The 13,803-nt window shown below is 42.6% G+C and overlaps 2 protein-coding genes across 2 annotated transcripts in view; both read left to right on the plus strand.

The window, feature by feature from the left end:
- The window catches only part of LOC138952660 (galactose mutarotase-like), a 380,407-nt gene that overhangs the window by 7,434 nt on the left and 359,170 nt on the right, over positions 1–13,803 (plus strand). Inside the window, exons 8-15 of the mRNA XM_070324361.1 lie at positions 541–617; positions 8,940–9,073; positions 9,509–9,663; positions 9,844–10,053; positions 10,501–10,582; positions 11,021–11,171; positions 11,847–12,018; positions 12,374–12,627. Of these exons, the coding sequence (XP_070180462.1) occupies positions 541–617; positions 8,940–9,073; positions 9,509–9,663; positions 9,844–10,053; positions 10,501–10,582; positions 11,021–11,171; positions 11,847–12,018; positions 12,374–12,451 (1,059 nt within the window). The 3' untranslated portion in view covers positions 12,452–12,627. The remainder of the gene's footprint in view (positions 1–540; positions 618–8,939; positions 9,074–9,508; positions 9,664–9,843; positions 10,054–10,500; positions 10,583–11,020; positions 11,172–11,846; positions 12,019–12,373; positions 12,628–13,803) is intronic.
- Positions 13,509–13,803, plus strand: part of LOC138952250 (galactose mutarotase-like) — a 7,943-nt gene continuing 7,648 nt past the window's right edge. Inside the window, exon 1 of the mRNA XM_070323876.1 lies at positions 13,509–13,803. This exon is cut by the window's right edge and continues 7 nt beyond it. Coding sequence (XP_070179977.1) covers positions 13,749–13,803 — 55 coding nt within the window. The 5' untranslated portion in view covers positions 13,509–13,748.

Genomic DNA, 13,803 nt, shown 5'->3' on the forward strand with positions numbered 1-13,803 from the left:
AACGCCAATATAGTCTTTGAAACGAAGAAAGCAACAGTTTTATCAGAACCAAATCAATCTGGTCAGACAAACTGATACGAAATTTACAAGCAAGATAATGATTATAGCAAGATACTAATTGTAAGTGAGTGTTTTCGTGGCGTAACCGATCTGATGCACATGTGTGCTTGTCACAACAACATTATACAGTCATGCTATTACTTTGGAAAAAACATTTTGAATCTATGCTCCATGGAGCACAGCAGGGGAGTAACTGTCATTATCAATTTATAGCAGCAAAGAACCCTCCCCCCATAAAGAAAAGTCGTGTCTGAATGGCCTTGTAATGTTTTCACATGTAACATGCTTTTCCTAAGCCCGCAATTCCTGCCCTTTCTCTCTAAAGTATCATCTTATCTGACGCGCCTTTGTCAGGGTATAAAGTGTACGACTTCGACTCTATCCGGCTTTGTGTCCTTGTGCTTGGCCTATGTGTGTGTAGCCCTTGATAACTGACTGGGACAGAGAAACCCCACGATACACAGCTCACGCTTACAATAGAAACAGACTGTGAAAATGCCGGGCGAAATTACCCAGGACATCTTCGGAAAGACGAAAGATGGAAAAGAGGTGAAAAGGTAAGATACTAATAAAATATATGTATTATTTTGCTGTATAATAGTGGTGGCTTCTGTGCCCGAGAACTTGAAATTAGTGTGTGTCAGTCGTGTATGTGGGTGGTGAGGGGGGGGGGGGGGGTGGAGTGGGGTGCGTGTTTCATACAAAAGTCGTGAAATAAAACGGAACAACATAACGTCGAGAGTTGCTCTCACCTTATCTCCCTTGCCCTTTCCCCCATGCAGTGGTCCCGTTTTTGGTTACTCTCTCTCTCTCTTTATCTCTATCTCCCCTCTCTCTCTCTCTCTCTCTCTCTCTCTCTCTCTATCTCTCTCCGCCTCCTCCTCCTTCTCTGTAGCCTATGTGTCTACATGTGTGGTGTTGTTGGTGTTGTTCTGCTAGGGTGTGATTCAGTGACTTACTGTCTGTCTGTCCGTCTTTTGTTCCCTCCCGTATGTTTCCTCTTCCCTTCTGTATTTTTGATCTATCCGTATAATGCCTGTCCCAATGACACAGAGGAAAAATCGCACTTAGTGTTTTAAAGCAGACACAGCAATCTCGGGTTTAGGTTTATTTTTTCTTGCACGACCTTGGCCTCGTAGTTGTAGACAATACGTCTGGATAATATATATATGTCACGGCCTTGCCGGCAAGTGCTGTGAATACTGTACGTGAGGAAAGGTTTGTGACAGCTTGTACAGTGGAACCTGCCTGAAAGGGTTCAGATATTGCATGTCAGTGGCTTGTCATGACAGTTATGTGTTGGTCAAGATGATAGATAAAGACAGGCGTTATCAGAACTGGTCTTTGTCGGTCATCATCAATACTGCAGAAGATAACACAAAGTCGGCAAAGATGGATTTGCGAAAGCTTCTTTGACAGTGCTACCTGCGATGAAAGGACACCCTTGGGGGTAGCGAAAAGCATCCTTGACAGTGCTACCTGCGATGAAAGGACACCCCTTGGAGTAGCGAAAAGCATCCTTGACAGTGCTACCTGCGATGAAAGGACACCCTTAGGGGTAGCGAAAAGCATCCTTGACAGTGCTACCTGCGATGAAAGGACACCCTTGGGGGTAGCGAAAAGCATCCTTGACAGCGCTACCTGCGATGAAAGGACACCCTTGGGGGCAGCGAAAAGCTTCTTTGACAGTGCTACCTGCGATGAAAGGACACCCCTTAGGGTAGCGAAAAGCATCCTTGACAGTGCTACCTGCGATGAAAGGACACCCCTTGGGGTAGCGAAAAGCTTCTTTGACAGTGCTACCTGCGATGAAAGGACACCCCTTGGGGTAGCGAAAAGCTTCTTTGACAGTGCTACCTGCGATGAAAGGACACCCTTGGGGGCAGCGAAAAGCATCCTTGACAGTGCTACCTGCGATGAAAGGACACCCCTTGGGGTAGCGAAAAGCATCCTTGACAGTGCTACCTGCGATGAAAGGACACCCTTGGGGGCAGCGAAAAGCATCCTTGACAGTGCTACCTGCGATGAAAGGACACCCTTGGGGGTAGCGAAAAGCATCCTTGACAGTGCTACCTGCGATGAAAGGACACCCTTGGGGGTAGCGATGCATCCTTGACAGTGCTACCTGCGATGAAAGGACACCCCTTGGGGGTAGCGAAAAGCATCCTTGGCAGTGCTACCTGCGATGAAAGGACACCCTTGGGGGTAGCGAAAAGCATCCTTGACAGTGCTACCTGCGATGAAAGGACACCCTTGGGGGTAGCGAAAAGCATCCTTGGCAGTGCTACCTGCGATGAAAGGACACCCTTGGGGGTAGCGAAAAGCATCCTTGACAGTGCTACCTGCGATGAAAGGAGACTTATTATGACAGGTATATTTTTCTCAAGATAAGAGAGAGAGAGAGAGCTAGAGAGAGAGAGAACTCAGGAACTCAGGAACTCAGGAACTCAGGAAATTTAATGCGAGGCCACCGGCATATACGCATGGGGGTTTACAAAAGACACAGGAAAAAATCGGAATAAAAATCCACAACAAAATTTCATGGTTGTACAGGAACAAGAAAAATATATATCGTGGCACGAAAATTTACAAATTTTGTCTCAAAGTATCAGTCATAGCAACAATTGCCTGTTTGAAATTTCTTCATCACGTAATTTCATGGCATAATAACAATACATGGCTACAGCTCTATTAATGTATATACTCTCATTTTGTAGCAGAAAAATCAAGGGTGGTACATGTACATTGTCAGTGAAATATTTCAAAATATATTTTACACGTAGATCCTGGTATTTTGGGCAATGTAGCAGAAAATGTATTTCGTTTTCCACAGCAGGACAAAACGGGCACGTGTTTGGTACAGCACTATAGCGTTTGTTTCCATTCAGGTCAATAATACCTAGGCGTAGTTTGACAAAAATGTTTCTAAATTTAGTAAGTGTGATATCTGTTAGGTATTTTTCCGGCTGCAATAAAGACTTGAACGAACTATACGTTGAAAATCTATCACTTTCCATTATCTTACCAAACCATTCCTGCTTATAGCAGTCAATCAAACGCTGTCTAAACGCACGCAGAAAAGCTTTTTCATGAACAACACCACCATTCAGCCATACAAAGGAAAACCCACACATATCCAAACAACGCTTTACCGAGCAAGCCCAATTTTGCAAATCAACCTCATTTCCGGGTAACCTTGAAAATCTTTTTTTATCCATCTCGTACGCTTGTCTAGGTAATCTAACCAAAAACATGTTCTGCAGCTTTAGCCAGTACCTGATAACACTGACAGTACTGTCAATGAATAAAGGGAAACGACCGAGTTCTCCATATGCCATCGCGTTTGGAGTTCTTGGTAAAACATTCAAAAATCTTTTACAAGCAAACAAATGCGGAGATTCAACAGAACGAAAGCGTGTGATACCCCATATTTCAGAGGCGTACAAAAGCATAGGTTTTACTAGCGCATCAAACAATTTAAAAAATACACTAACATCCATGCTACCTAAGCTCCACATTGTTTTCATGATTTCTACCACTTTTCCCTTGGCTCTGCCTGCAAATTCTTCTAAAGCAATGTCAAATGATAATTTTGTTGTCAATGTGACACCCAAATATTTATAACTGTTTACAACATCCATAGGTTTACCTTGATAAAACCATTTTTCTGTCTTAGATAGATGACCGCCTTTCCGAAAAACCATTACTTTTGTTTTCTTTAAATTTACACTGAGGCCAAGGGCAGAGGAGGCTTGTTCAAGATTGTTCAATTGGTTTTGTAGTCCAACAGGTGTTGTAGAAATCAAACAAATATCGTCAGCAAAAAGAAGCAAAAAAATTTCTTGTAATCCAGGCAAAAACTGAACACCATGCCTTCCATTTGAGGTTACTTTATCGGCTACTTCAGTAATGAACAGGGAAAAAATCAGGGGAGACAACATGCAGCCTTGTTTCACCCCGGCAGGGCAATCAAAAAAGTCAGACACTTCAGGGCCCCATCTTACACATGACTGGACAGAATCATAAATCCCTTGTAGCATACGGAGCATTTTCGTCGAAGTTTTTATTTTTTGAAGAACGACCCACAAACTATCCCTGTCTACAGAATCGAAAGCTTTCAAATAATCAATAAAAGCAACGTACAGTTTACTTCTCCTTTGTCCGTACAGACATTTCTTAATCATAGTCACAAGTGTAAAAAGATGATCAATAGTTGAATAGTTTTTTCGAAAACCAGCTTGTTCTTCACATATCTTGTGTTCACTCTCTGCCCATTTATACAGACGCCTATTTAGGATGGAAGTAAAAACTTTACTAATAGTACTCAGGAGGGAAATGCCCCTATAATTTCCAGGATTATTTACATCACCCTTTTTCAGTAAAGGAACTATCACGGACTGACTCCATTGTTTAGGAAACACACCAGTGTCATAAACACGGTTAAAGAACTTAGTGAGAAAAGGGGCAACAATATCCTCAGCTGCTTTTAGAAATTCTGCTGGTATTTCATCAATACCAGAAGCTTTCCCTGCTTTTAATTTTCGAATGGCTTGTTTTACCTCAGCTAACGAAATTTGTTCATCCAATTCATAAATATGTACATCTTCCTCACTTTCTTCATTTATTACATTTTCGTTTTGTTCAGGCGTTGAAGCTGTGTGCTGTCCCAAAATGTTTTCAAAGTGATCTTTCCAGACATCGATATTTATAGTAGCACGGTTTCTCTCCCTTGGGCGAGACCGCTTTACCGTTGACCAGAACATGGAAGGATTTTTTCTGTTTTCTAGTAAAGAATCTTGCACTGATTTTCTATGTGCTTTCTTTTTCTCTTTTATCATATTTTGATATTCAGATCTTTTTTGCAAATACTGTAGTTTATCCTCAACCTTTCTAGTGCGAGAGTACCGACTAAGTAATCTATTAACTTCACGTTTTCCCTCCCTACACTCTGTGTCAAACCATCGGCTCGTACGACGCTGACGGCCTCCAAAAAACACCGTGCATCGCATGCACCGACCCGCTTCTAAAAGCGTGTTTACAAACATTGTCAAGGCAGCGTCAGAGTTATCATCAATACATGCAGCAGCGTCATCGATGGCAGTTTGACCTTCACGTGAAGAAAGAAAATCTAAAAATACACTAGCTTTGGAGGAATCCCAAGTCAGTTTCTCTGAACTAGTCTTATTCTCACTGTCTACATCAGCGTCAATTTTTAGGGCAGCACACACATCTAGCCGAACAGGCATATGATGAGACTCAATGCGGTTGACAACAGAAAACATATTTACATATTCAACAAAATCAACTGAAGACAAAAAGTGATCAATAGTACTATTTCCTCTTTCAGACACAAAAGTGAATTTATCATCGAAACCTGGTTGTACTAATCCATGCAGAGGTACAAGGTGAAACATGCAGCAAAACTGAATCAGTATTTTACCAAAGTTATTTGTCAAAACATCTTGTGATTTTCTTTCAAAAACATTACCATCCTCATCATCATCTTCTTCATCAACACATTCAAGACACCAATCCCCTATTCGGGCGTTCAAATCACCTCCAAGTAAATAGTACACATCCCTGCCAGCTTCCATTAAAGACAAAATAAACTGTTCTAGCATTTCTAGAGTACAATCATAATCTTTTTTATCATAGTACACACTGCCCACTGGATGATTATACAGACCAATAAACATCATGTCTTTCTCACAACCAAACAATTCTTTTGAAAGTTTTACGCACAAAACATTTTCACTCTTGGTATCAATAGTCTCAACAAAATCCGACAGACATTTACGAATCAACATAACAGTTCCACCAGAAACATGGCCCATCTTGGTCAGTTTCACACCTGGTGAATGAAGAACAATGAAATCACTAAAATAGGTACTGAAGTCAAAGCTTGGCAAAGTAAAGGTTTCAGACAAAAAGCAAACATCAAAAGAAGTTATGTAATCAACAAAATCAGGGTCAGTTAGCTTGGCAATCAACCCATTTATATTCCAACAAAGAAATGAAAAAGAAGTATTCAATTTGTCCTTATTTGCTGTTGCAACATTATTTACATCAGGTGTGTTTTTGTCATGTGCTTGTGTGTCTTGTTTGTTTGCATTGTCATAGCCTTGGCCACGCCCCTATTCGCTGTTTCCTGCACGGGTGGGAGTTCCACGCACGTTGCGAATGTAGGCCGAGTACCCACCACCTCCACTATCGCCACCCAATGTCATGTCTTTGTGGCCCTGCCGATTGGCTGAGCGGGTCACACGCTTATCTCTGGCGTCACTCTGCCCGGAATTCCGACCGGAATTTTCTTCAGTGTCACGGCTGTGACCCTGAGTGTCACTGACGTCACGCTCTATTTCTACTTCGCTGATTGGTTGACGCTGCTCGTGATCAGGGGGCGTCTCCGAGTCGGTGTTTGTCAACAAGCCGGGGCCACCCGGCCGGCGGTTGTCAGCACGGCGATCATCGTTGTTTCTGGGGTTGTCATGGAAGCGTAGCTTGCCGTTTGTGTAGTAGGCCGTCTTCCCCTCCTCCCTCAGCTGTTTCAGCTTCTGGGTCTGCCGTCTGGTGAGATCTTGGGCCGCTCTCAGGTTGTCGTGCTCCATGTCGCTTCGTGCCTCACGGTCTTTCATGAGACGCATCGCATCGCCCCAACGTTGGAACTTGGCAATGATAGGGCGGGGGTTGGGATTCTTGGGGTTGGGTTTGCCGAGGCGATGCGCTCGCTCGATGACGTCAGGCTCCCACTGCTTCTGAGGAATGTATGTGTCAAGAACGTTTTTCACTGCAACAACACAGTCAGCATCGGTGTCGCCAACTTCTTCTGGTATTCCGAAAAACTTGACGTTGTTGCGACGGGAAAACCCCTCCAGCCTGTCAACCTCTGCCTCGAGGCTAGTCACCACACGATACAGATCGTCTTGTTGTGAGGAGAGGTTGGAGATCGACTGTTCGTTCTTCTTGAGGGACTTTTTCATTGTCTCTTGCTCATCCCCAAATTTCTTCATCAATGTCTCTTGTTTTCTAAGCATGTCTTCTTGTCGTTTGAGAAAGTCCGCCTGTGTTTGCATGGTTGCCAGAACGACATCCATTTTCTGCTGCAACGACTCCTCTAAGTGTTTGATGCTATCTGCCACTGCAGTTGACTCCGCACCACCACCACTACTTTCGCTACTGCCACTGACAGCAGGCCCAGGGTTTTCCTCTACGTCATTGCTCAATCTCAAGCGTCGTATCGCGAAGGCAATCACTGCCAGGCACAAAGATGGCGCGTGCTGTGCGTGCGGAAAGGTCACCGCCATCGGTGACAGGTGTACAAGGTCATCACTTGGCACTGACAAATGGCCAGTCACTGTTGACGAATTATAAGTCACAGTTCCCAGGGGTGGGAATGGCGCACTAAAAGCACTTTCCGCAACATCTTTGAAGCAGCACACGATGTTCGCAAGAAAAACAAGGCATCCCCAAGTAATGCACACGTCGCTGACACTGATTTCAGAACTGTCACCATATACGGGCTGAGCACAAAGCCGGTTCAAGAAATGTTTTGCCACACAAGCCAGATGAAAACGACCAATACTGGCCCTCCAAAGTCCTACCTCGATCATTTTCAGTAGATTTCTGCACACAATCACTTTAGACTTTCACTTGTATAGTTCTGGAGACTCAAACTTTGATATAGCCACTTTGAACTTGAAAAATATCCATCTTGTCTGCACTGTGAAAAATTTTCCCTCCTGCGCCATTCGTGGATGGAGATTTTAGGCTCACGCCTAGTCTTACAAGAGAGAGAGAGAGAGAGAGAGAGAGAGAGAGAGAGAGAGAGAGAGAGAGAGAGAGAGAGAGAGAGAGAGAGAGAGAGAACGGGTCCTCTGCTTCAGTGGAGGTGTCAACGCATCGGAGGGGCCTACATCACAGGTGCTACTGTTTACTAAATCACACGCAATCATCGCACGCACATGGCTGAGTGACTATAGCCTAGACATAGTACTGTAACACAACAATCCTCGTGGGAACAAAATATCGTGAAACGAAATCGACGAAAGTTTATTCAAGGCCACATAAGTCACTGTAAAGTAAAAACGCATGCGTGCTATTGTCGCTCTGTTTTGGTAAAATATATTTTTGTTACCATGTTTACGATACGGTATTTACAAAAACTGCCCAAAACGGGTCGTTTGTTTTTGGAAATACTTGCTGTTGTTAGTTGTAAAGTCTCATTCCTGTCCTCTCTCTCTCCCTTCTCGCTACTGCATTTAATTCTTCCATTCTTGCATACTTTATTCAATTTCATATTGTTGAACCCGGGCTTTTCTTTACTCGAACAAATTCAAGGGCGTAGTTTTGTCAATGGTTGAACGTTCCATTGTCGTTTTTGTGTGTTTTTTGTTTACAATTTTTTTTTAAACAGTATTTTATTCGTAAACAGACACATGATAATATAACAACATCATTAAAAAGGAGCACAACAAGTTTAAAACTTATTATACGTGCTCATATAAACATGCCTGAAATTTGTTTATATTTGATCAAGTTTTGACTAAATATTTTTCAGTCGACTTGTAATCGAGACGAGGGTAATGGTGTAATTACCTATGTGTGTATGTAAGTTATGTACCTCCAGTCCACTCCTCTCCTGCCTGTTTCATTCTAACGATGATGCTGGCATGTTACGCATCTAAAGTGCATAATGCCACAGTCCTTATCTCTTAAAATACAAAAGCATTACAATTCGGATAATTAAATAAAAAATGCATTTTTGAGAAGAAACCCGTTAAATATTGTACAAAAAGGTAAACAAAGAAAGAAGAAGACAAAAATAAGGAAACTAAATGAAGGAAAGATAACAAGTGCGGCTTAAAAATGTCTGTGTGCAGGTTTACGCTGAAGAACAGCAGTGGCAGCCTAGAGGTGAAGGTCATTGAATATGGCGCCATCATCACGGAAATCCACGTCCCTGACCGTTATGGCAAAATGGTCGACATCAACCTGGCCTTCGACGATATGGCAGGTGGTTACAATAAATGCTACGGGTTGTGTGTGTGTGCATGTGACAGTGTGTGTGTGTGTGTGTGTGTGTGTGTGTGTGTGTGTGTGTGTGTGTGTGTGTGTGTGTGTGTGCCGTGTGTGTGTGTGTATGCGTGCGTGCGTGCGTGCGTATATGTTTGTTTGTTTTTCCCCGTTTATATTTTCGCCTTGTCGTTGCATCGTCAGTCTCTGAAGTAAATGAGCAGTCCAAAGGTTGTGGAATGGATGATAAATGTAATTATCATAATAATAGACGGCGAGGAAGAAAGGTTTCACGGAATCTTGTCTGGCAATTTCTTTGGAGATTGAGTGTACACAGCAGTGAACATAACAGTAACTACATAATTATATCAAAACAGACAAAAATGTATTACTTTTGTGATGAAAATGACTAATTTTGTCGTCGTTGTATTGTCAGGCTATGAAGCAGGCAATCCTGAGTTTGGAGCAGTATGCGGACGTGTGGCCAACGTGATTGCTGGGGGAAAGTTCACACTGGACGGACAGACCTACACCTGTTATCTCAACAGACCCACCTCGTCCATACACGGCGGAAAGTTAGGCTTTGCTGAAGTACGTTATTTTTTTTTTGTAGGATATAATCTGTGCTCTGTGAAGGATTTTTTTGTTGAAATAAAATACGTCGTGTTTTTTTTCCCCATGAAACATAATATTATTTCTATGATAGAACGATCCTTTCTTCAACCCCCTAAGTTTGTTTTTACCCTTAGTTCTGATATTTACTGTGAACAGAGACTGTGGAGCGGCAAGGTGGAGGGAGACAAACTGGTGCTGAAGTACGTCAGTGCTGACGGCGAGGAAGGCTATCCAGGGGAGCTAACCACCACTGTCAGCTACAGAGTGACAGACGACAATCAGCTCATCATTGAGTACGAAGCTATCACCACCAAGCCCACTCCTGTCAACCTCACCAACCATTCGTACTTCAATCTCGCAGGACATGTAAGTTTTAAGACTTTAAGGGTTCGCATCTGTGAAGGTCACGAACGATTTTCAGCGCTTTTCGCTCCAAAAGTTTTAAAAGATTTTGGTATGAACAGTATGAATCTTGAGTTCCTCATTGATGAAAAAATTATATTTTCAATTTTTTGTTCACCAAAATGTACACTACTTCATTTACAAATCAAAACAATTCAGTCTGTTTATCTTTACCAATTATCATGATAAATTACTGTAATCTAATACACTTCATAAGTCAGTGAGAGCTTTATTTTTGAAAGGTGGGTTTTAAAACAACCTTCTAAGTAAATGCACAACCACATAGCAAGGTTATTTGAAACGGTTTCTCTGGTCTCCTTGTTAAATCGAGCATCTAAAGCAAACGAACTTGCTAGCCAGTGACTTAGATCAACACAACATTAATCTATTGTCTTGCTATCATGTGGCCAGGATGCGGGTACTATGGAGGACCATATTGTCACCATTGATGCAGACCGTTTTATGCCAATAGACAAGTACGGCGTCCCCACAGGTATGTGCAAAACTTAGTAACAAGATATCTATACATGCAACACAAAACATGTCAATTCATTCGCTTTACGAATCTGAAATTAGTTTTAGCAGAGGCCGACAATACTTTGAGGTAAAACTTAATTAACGAATTTCATTTACAAGAGACAAATAGTGAATTTCGGGCGACAGCAGCAAATAGTCGCATATGGTCACAGGATATTTGACTGCCATCCAATGCCATGGTGAACAAATGAAAACTGCTTATGTCCGACGACAATTAACAGCTGAGCTCCAGACACAGTAAACCTTTCAATTCATATCAAATGTATGGATGCAAAGTGTCTTCGATTGGCTGATCTTTTGTATCACTTAAAATTGGCTATCAAAGTAGAGTATTAGAATGAATTGAGTTGTATAAGAACCTTTGGAAATGTTGGGCATGTTTACTGTATTTCAGGCGAGATTGGCAAGGTGGAAGGCACTGAATGGGACCTGAGAAAGCCAGTGAGGCTTGGTGATCGTCTGCTCAAAGTGCCGGGAGGGGAGGGCTTCTGTCACAACTTCTGTCTCACTCCTTGCGAGGGAGAGCAGTTAAGGTTTGCTGCAAGGTATAATGATTCATTGCGTATCTTTTTTTATGTGCGTGGTTTATCTTGTTGCTGTTGTTGTTCTTAGCTCTTTTTTTTTAGCTCTTTTTTCGTTGGGGGAGGGGGGGGCAGTCAACTGGGGGCTAAATGAAAGGCGGGTCGTTGCTTTCGAATCGAGGGTAGAAACAACATTGACGGAGGGCAGGAGGGAAAACGTTGCTGAGGTGAAGATTTGGCAGCGAGAGCCAAGCTACGACTTGGACAAACTGTCACGTGAAGGGCAGCTTTTTATTCTATCACCATTTACCTCAGTTAGGCCACACAAAAATAGGTGTGGTTACGGTAACATAGCCCCAAAAAATAGGGTAGGTAGGTAGGCAATCACTTTTGTTTTTAAACTTTTTTTTCTAATGTGTACAAATTAAACCTACTTGACAGGGAAATAAGTGTGCGACACGGGCGCTTTCGCTTTCATTGCGTTTTTTGCACTCGTTTTTTTGTTTGTTTGACAAATGTAATAAAAAGTTATAGGATCGGCCCCTAAAAATAGGGTAGGTCGGGTTACCGTAACCACACCTATTTTTTTTTTAGGCCTTCGTTCATGTATACATGTGTTGCTATCTTACACAACATTTGACGGAAACGATACACTGTGTCTGCCGATTCTTGTTTATTTATCAACTTTTCATTTTACAGAGTGGAGCATCCCTCATCAGGTCGCTCCATAGAGTGTTGGACAACGGAGCCAGGCCTACAGTTCTACAATAGTTACTACCTGAACCAACCCAAAGGGAAGGGCGGGGCCGCTTACACACGATTCGGAGCCTTTTGTCTGGAGGCTCAGCATTACCCCAACAGCCTGCACGAGGTGAGATGCATGGCTTGAATACCATAATACCCCACCTCAGTGATTGCTACTTTGAGTATATCATTTCTATGTACCTGCTTGTAGTTTTTGTGCTGACTTTTAAGTATTAACTGCAGTATGTCAAACATTGTGTACATTTCTTGTCTCTGTTTATTCACTACATTCTACTTGTGGAAAAACTCCAAATCATTGCTATTTGTATAATTTATAGTTCAGCTAGGTGTCGTAAGTGACATTAAAAAAGAGTTAAGTTTGATAAAATACTTTAAAGAACCCACCACGGATGATTTAGTGTATATGATTAAAGAACGATGAAGCTGTAAAGGTGAACTCAGAAACGTAAGTTTATTTTCAGCCATCCTTCCCAAACACCATTCTGAGGCCAGGCGAAACATACCGTCAGACCACAGTCTACAAGTTCGGCGTTGCCTGATTCTACTGTCTAACATCGATACTGCAAGAGCTCCAGTCCACACGATCGAAGAACTTGCATTCACACCTAGTTCATGTGCTGTATTATGCTTGACTCGAAAAGGCAAGTTCAGTTTGAAAAACACCCAACATCTTCTGCTGTTTTAAATAGCTATTTTGTTACACTGATGCTTAAATGTGATTGCTTGAAATTTGCTGGTTTATTTAATCTAGGTATTTGTTTTGCGCTTGCTGGTCATTTTGTGAATAAAGAAATATTACAGTTTGTGGTACCATTAAGACTCGATATTGTAAAGATGGTCAATTGGTTTTGCTATTTATTTGGTTAAAGAAACGACAATAGTAACATGCAACACACACACACACACACGCGCGCGCGCGCGCGCAAGCACGCGCCCAAACGCACAAACACACACGCACGCACACACGACAAATACCACGAAGAAGCAAAAGCAGTGGAATGAGGAACAGCTTCGCTCGTCATGTGTTTATCAACAAACATATGTATAACACCTGACAAGCACTTCACTGTGAGTCACTTGAAATGTTACTGTTACACCGAGTCTGTGTCACTGTCCTCGCGCCCTGCAGTTGTCGCCTTGCTTCTTGTTGTCTTACTGACATGTGAGTGTGTGGGTAGTGTGTGTGTGTGTGTATGTGATTGTGTGTGTGCGGGTAGTGTGTGTGTATGTGATTGTGTGTGCGGGTAGTGTGTGTGTATGTGATTGTGTGTGTGCGGGTAGTGTGTGTGTGTGTGTGTGTATGTGATTGTGTGTGTGCGGGTAGTGTGTGTGTGTGTATGTGATTGTGTGTGCGCCGGGTAGTGTGTGTGTGTGTATGTGATTGTGTGTGTGCGGGTAGTGTGTGTGTGTGTATGTGATTGTGTGTGTGCGGGTAGTGTGTGTGTGTGTGTGTGTGTATGTGATTGTGTGTGTGCGGGTAGTGTGTGTGTGTGTGTGTATGTGTGTGTGTGTGTGTGTGTGTATATATTATATGTGTGTGTGTAGTGTGTGTGTGTGGTGTGTGTGTGTAGTGTGTGTGTGTGTGTCCATTTTTCGTCGACACATTGTCTTTCGTTTAGGCACTACTGGATGACAGCAAAAAGCGTCTGCTTTTCTGAGGCAGGCGTTTCCCGACATCTCATGTTTGGGTCTCCTGTGTCAGATCGAAAGTACACAACCTTGGCCCTATCATATCTACTAGTGTTGTTAGTCTCCGACCATCGTCAAGCCTCTGATAACTCACAGTGAAACACTGCAGTACACATCTAGTACACACGGATCGAGTAGAAGCTGAAAATGCCGTGTGAAATTACTCAGGACTCATTTGGGAAGACGAAGGACGGGAAGGAAG

Source organism: Littorina saxatilis, linkage group LG17 (assembly GCF_037325665.1).
Source record: "Littorina saxatilis isolate snail1 linkage group LG17, US_GU_Lsax_2.0, whole genome shotgun sequence".
Taxonomy (NCBI): Eukaryota; Metazoa; Mollusca; class Gastropoda; order Littorinimorpha; family Littorinidae; genus Littorina; species Littorina saxatilis.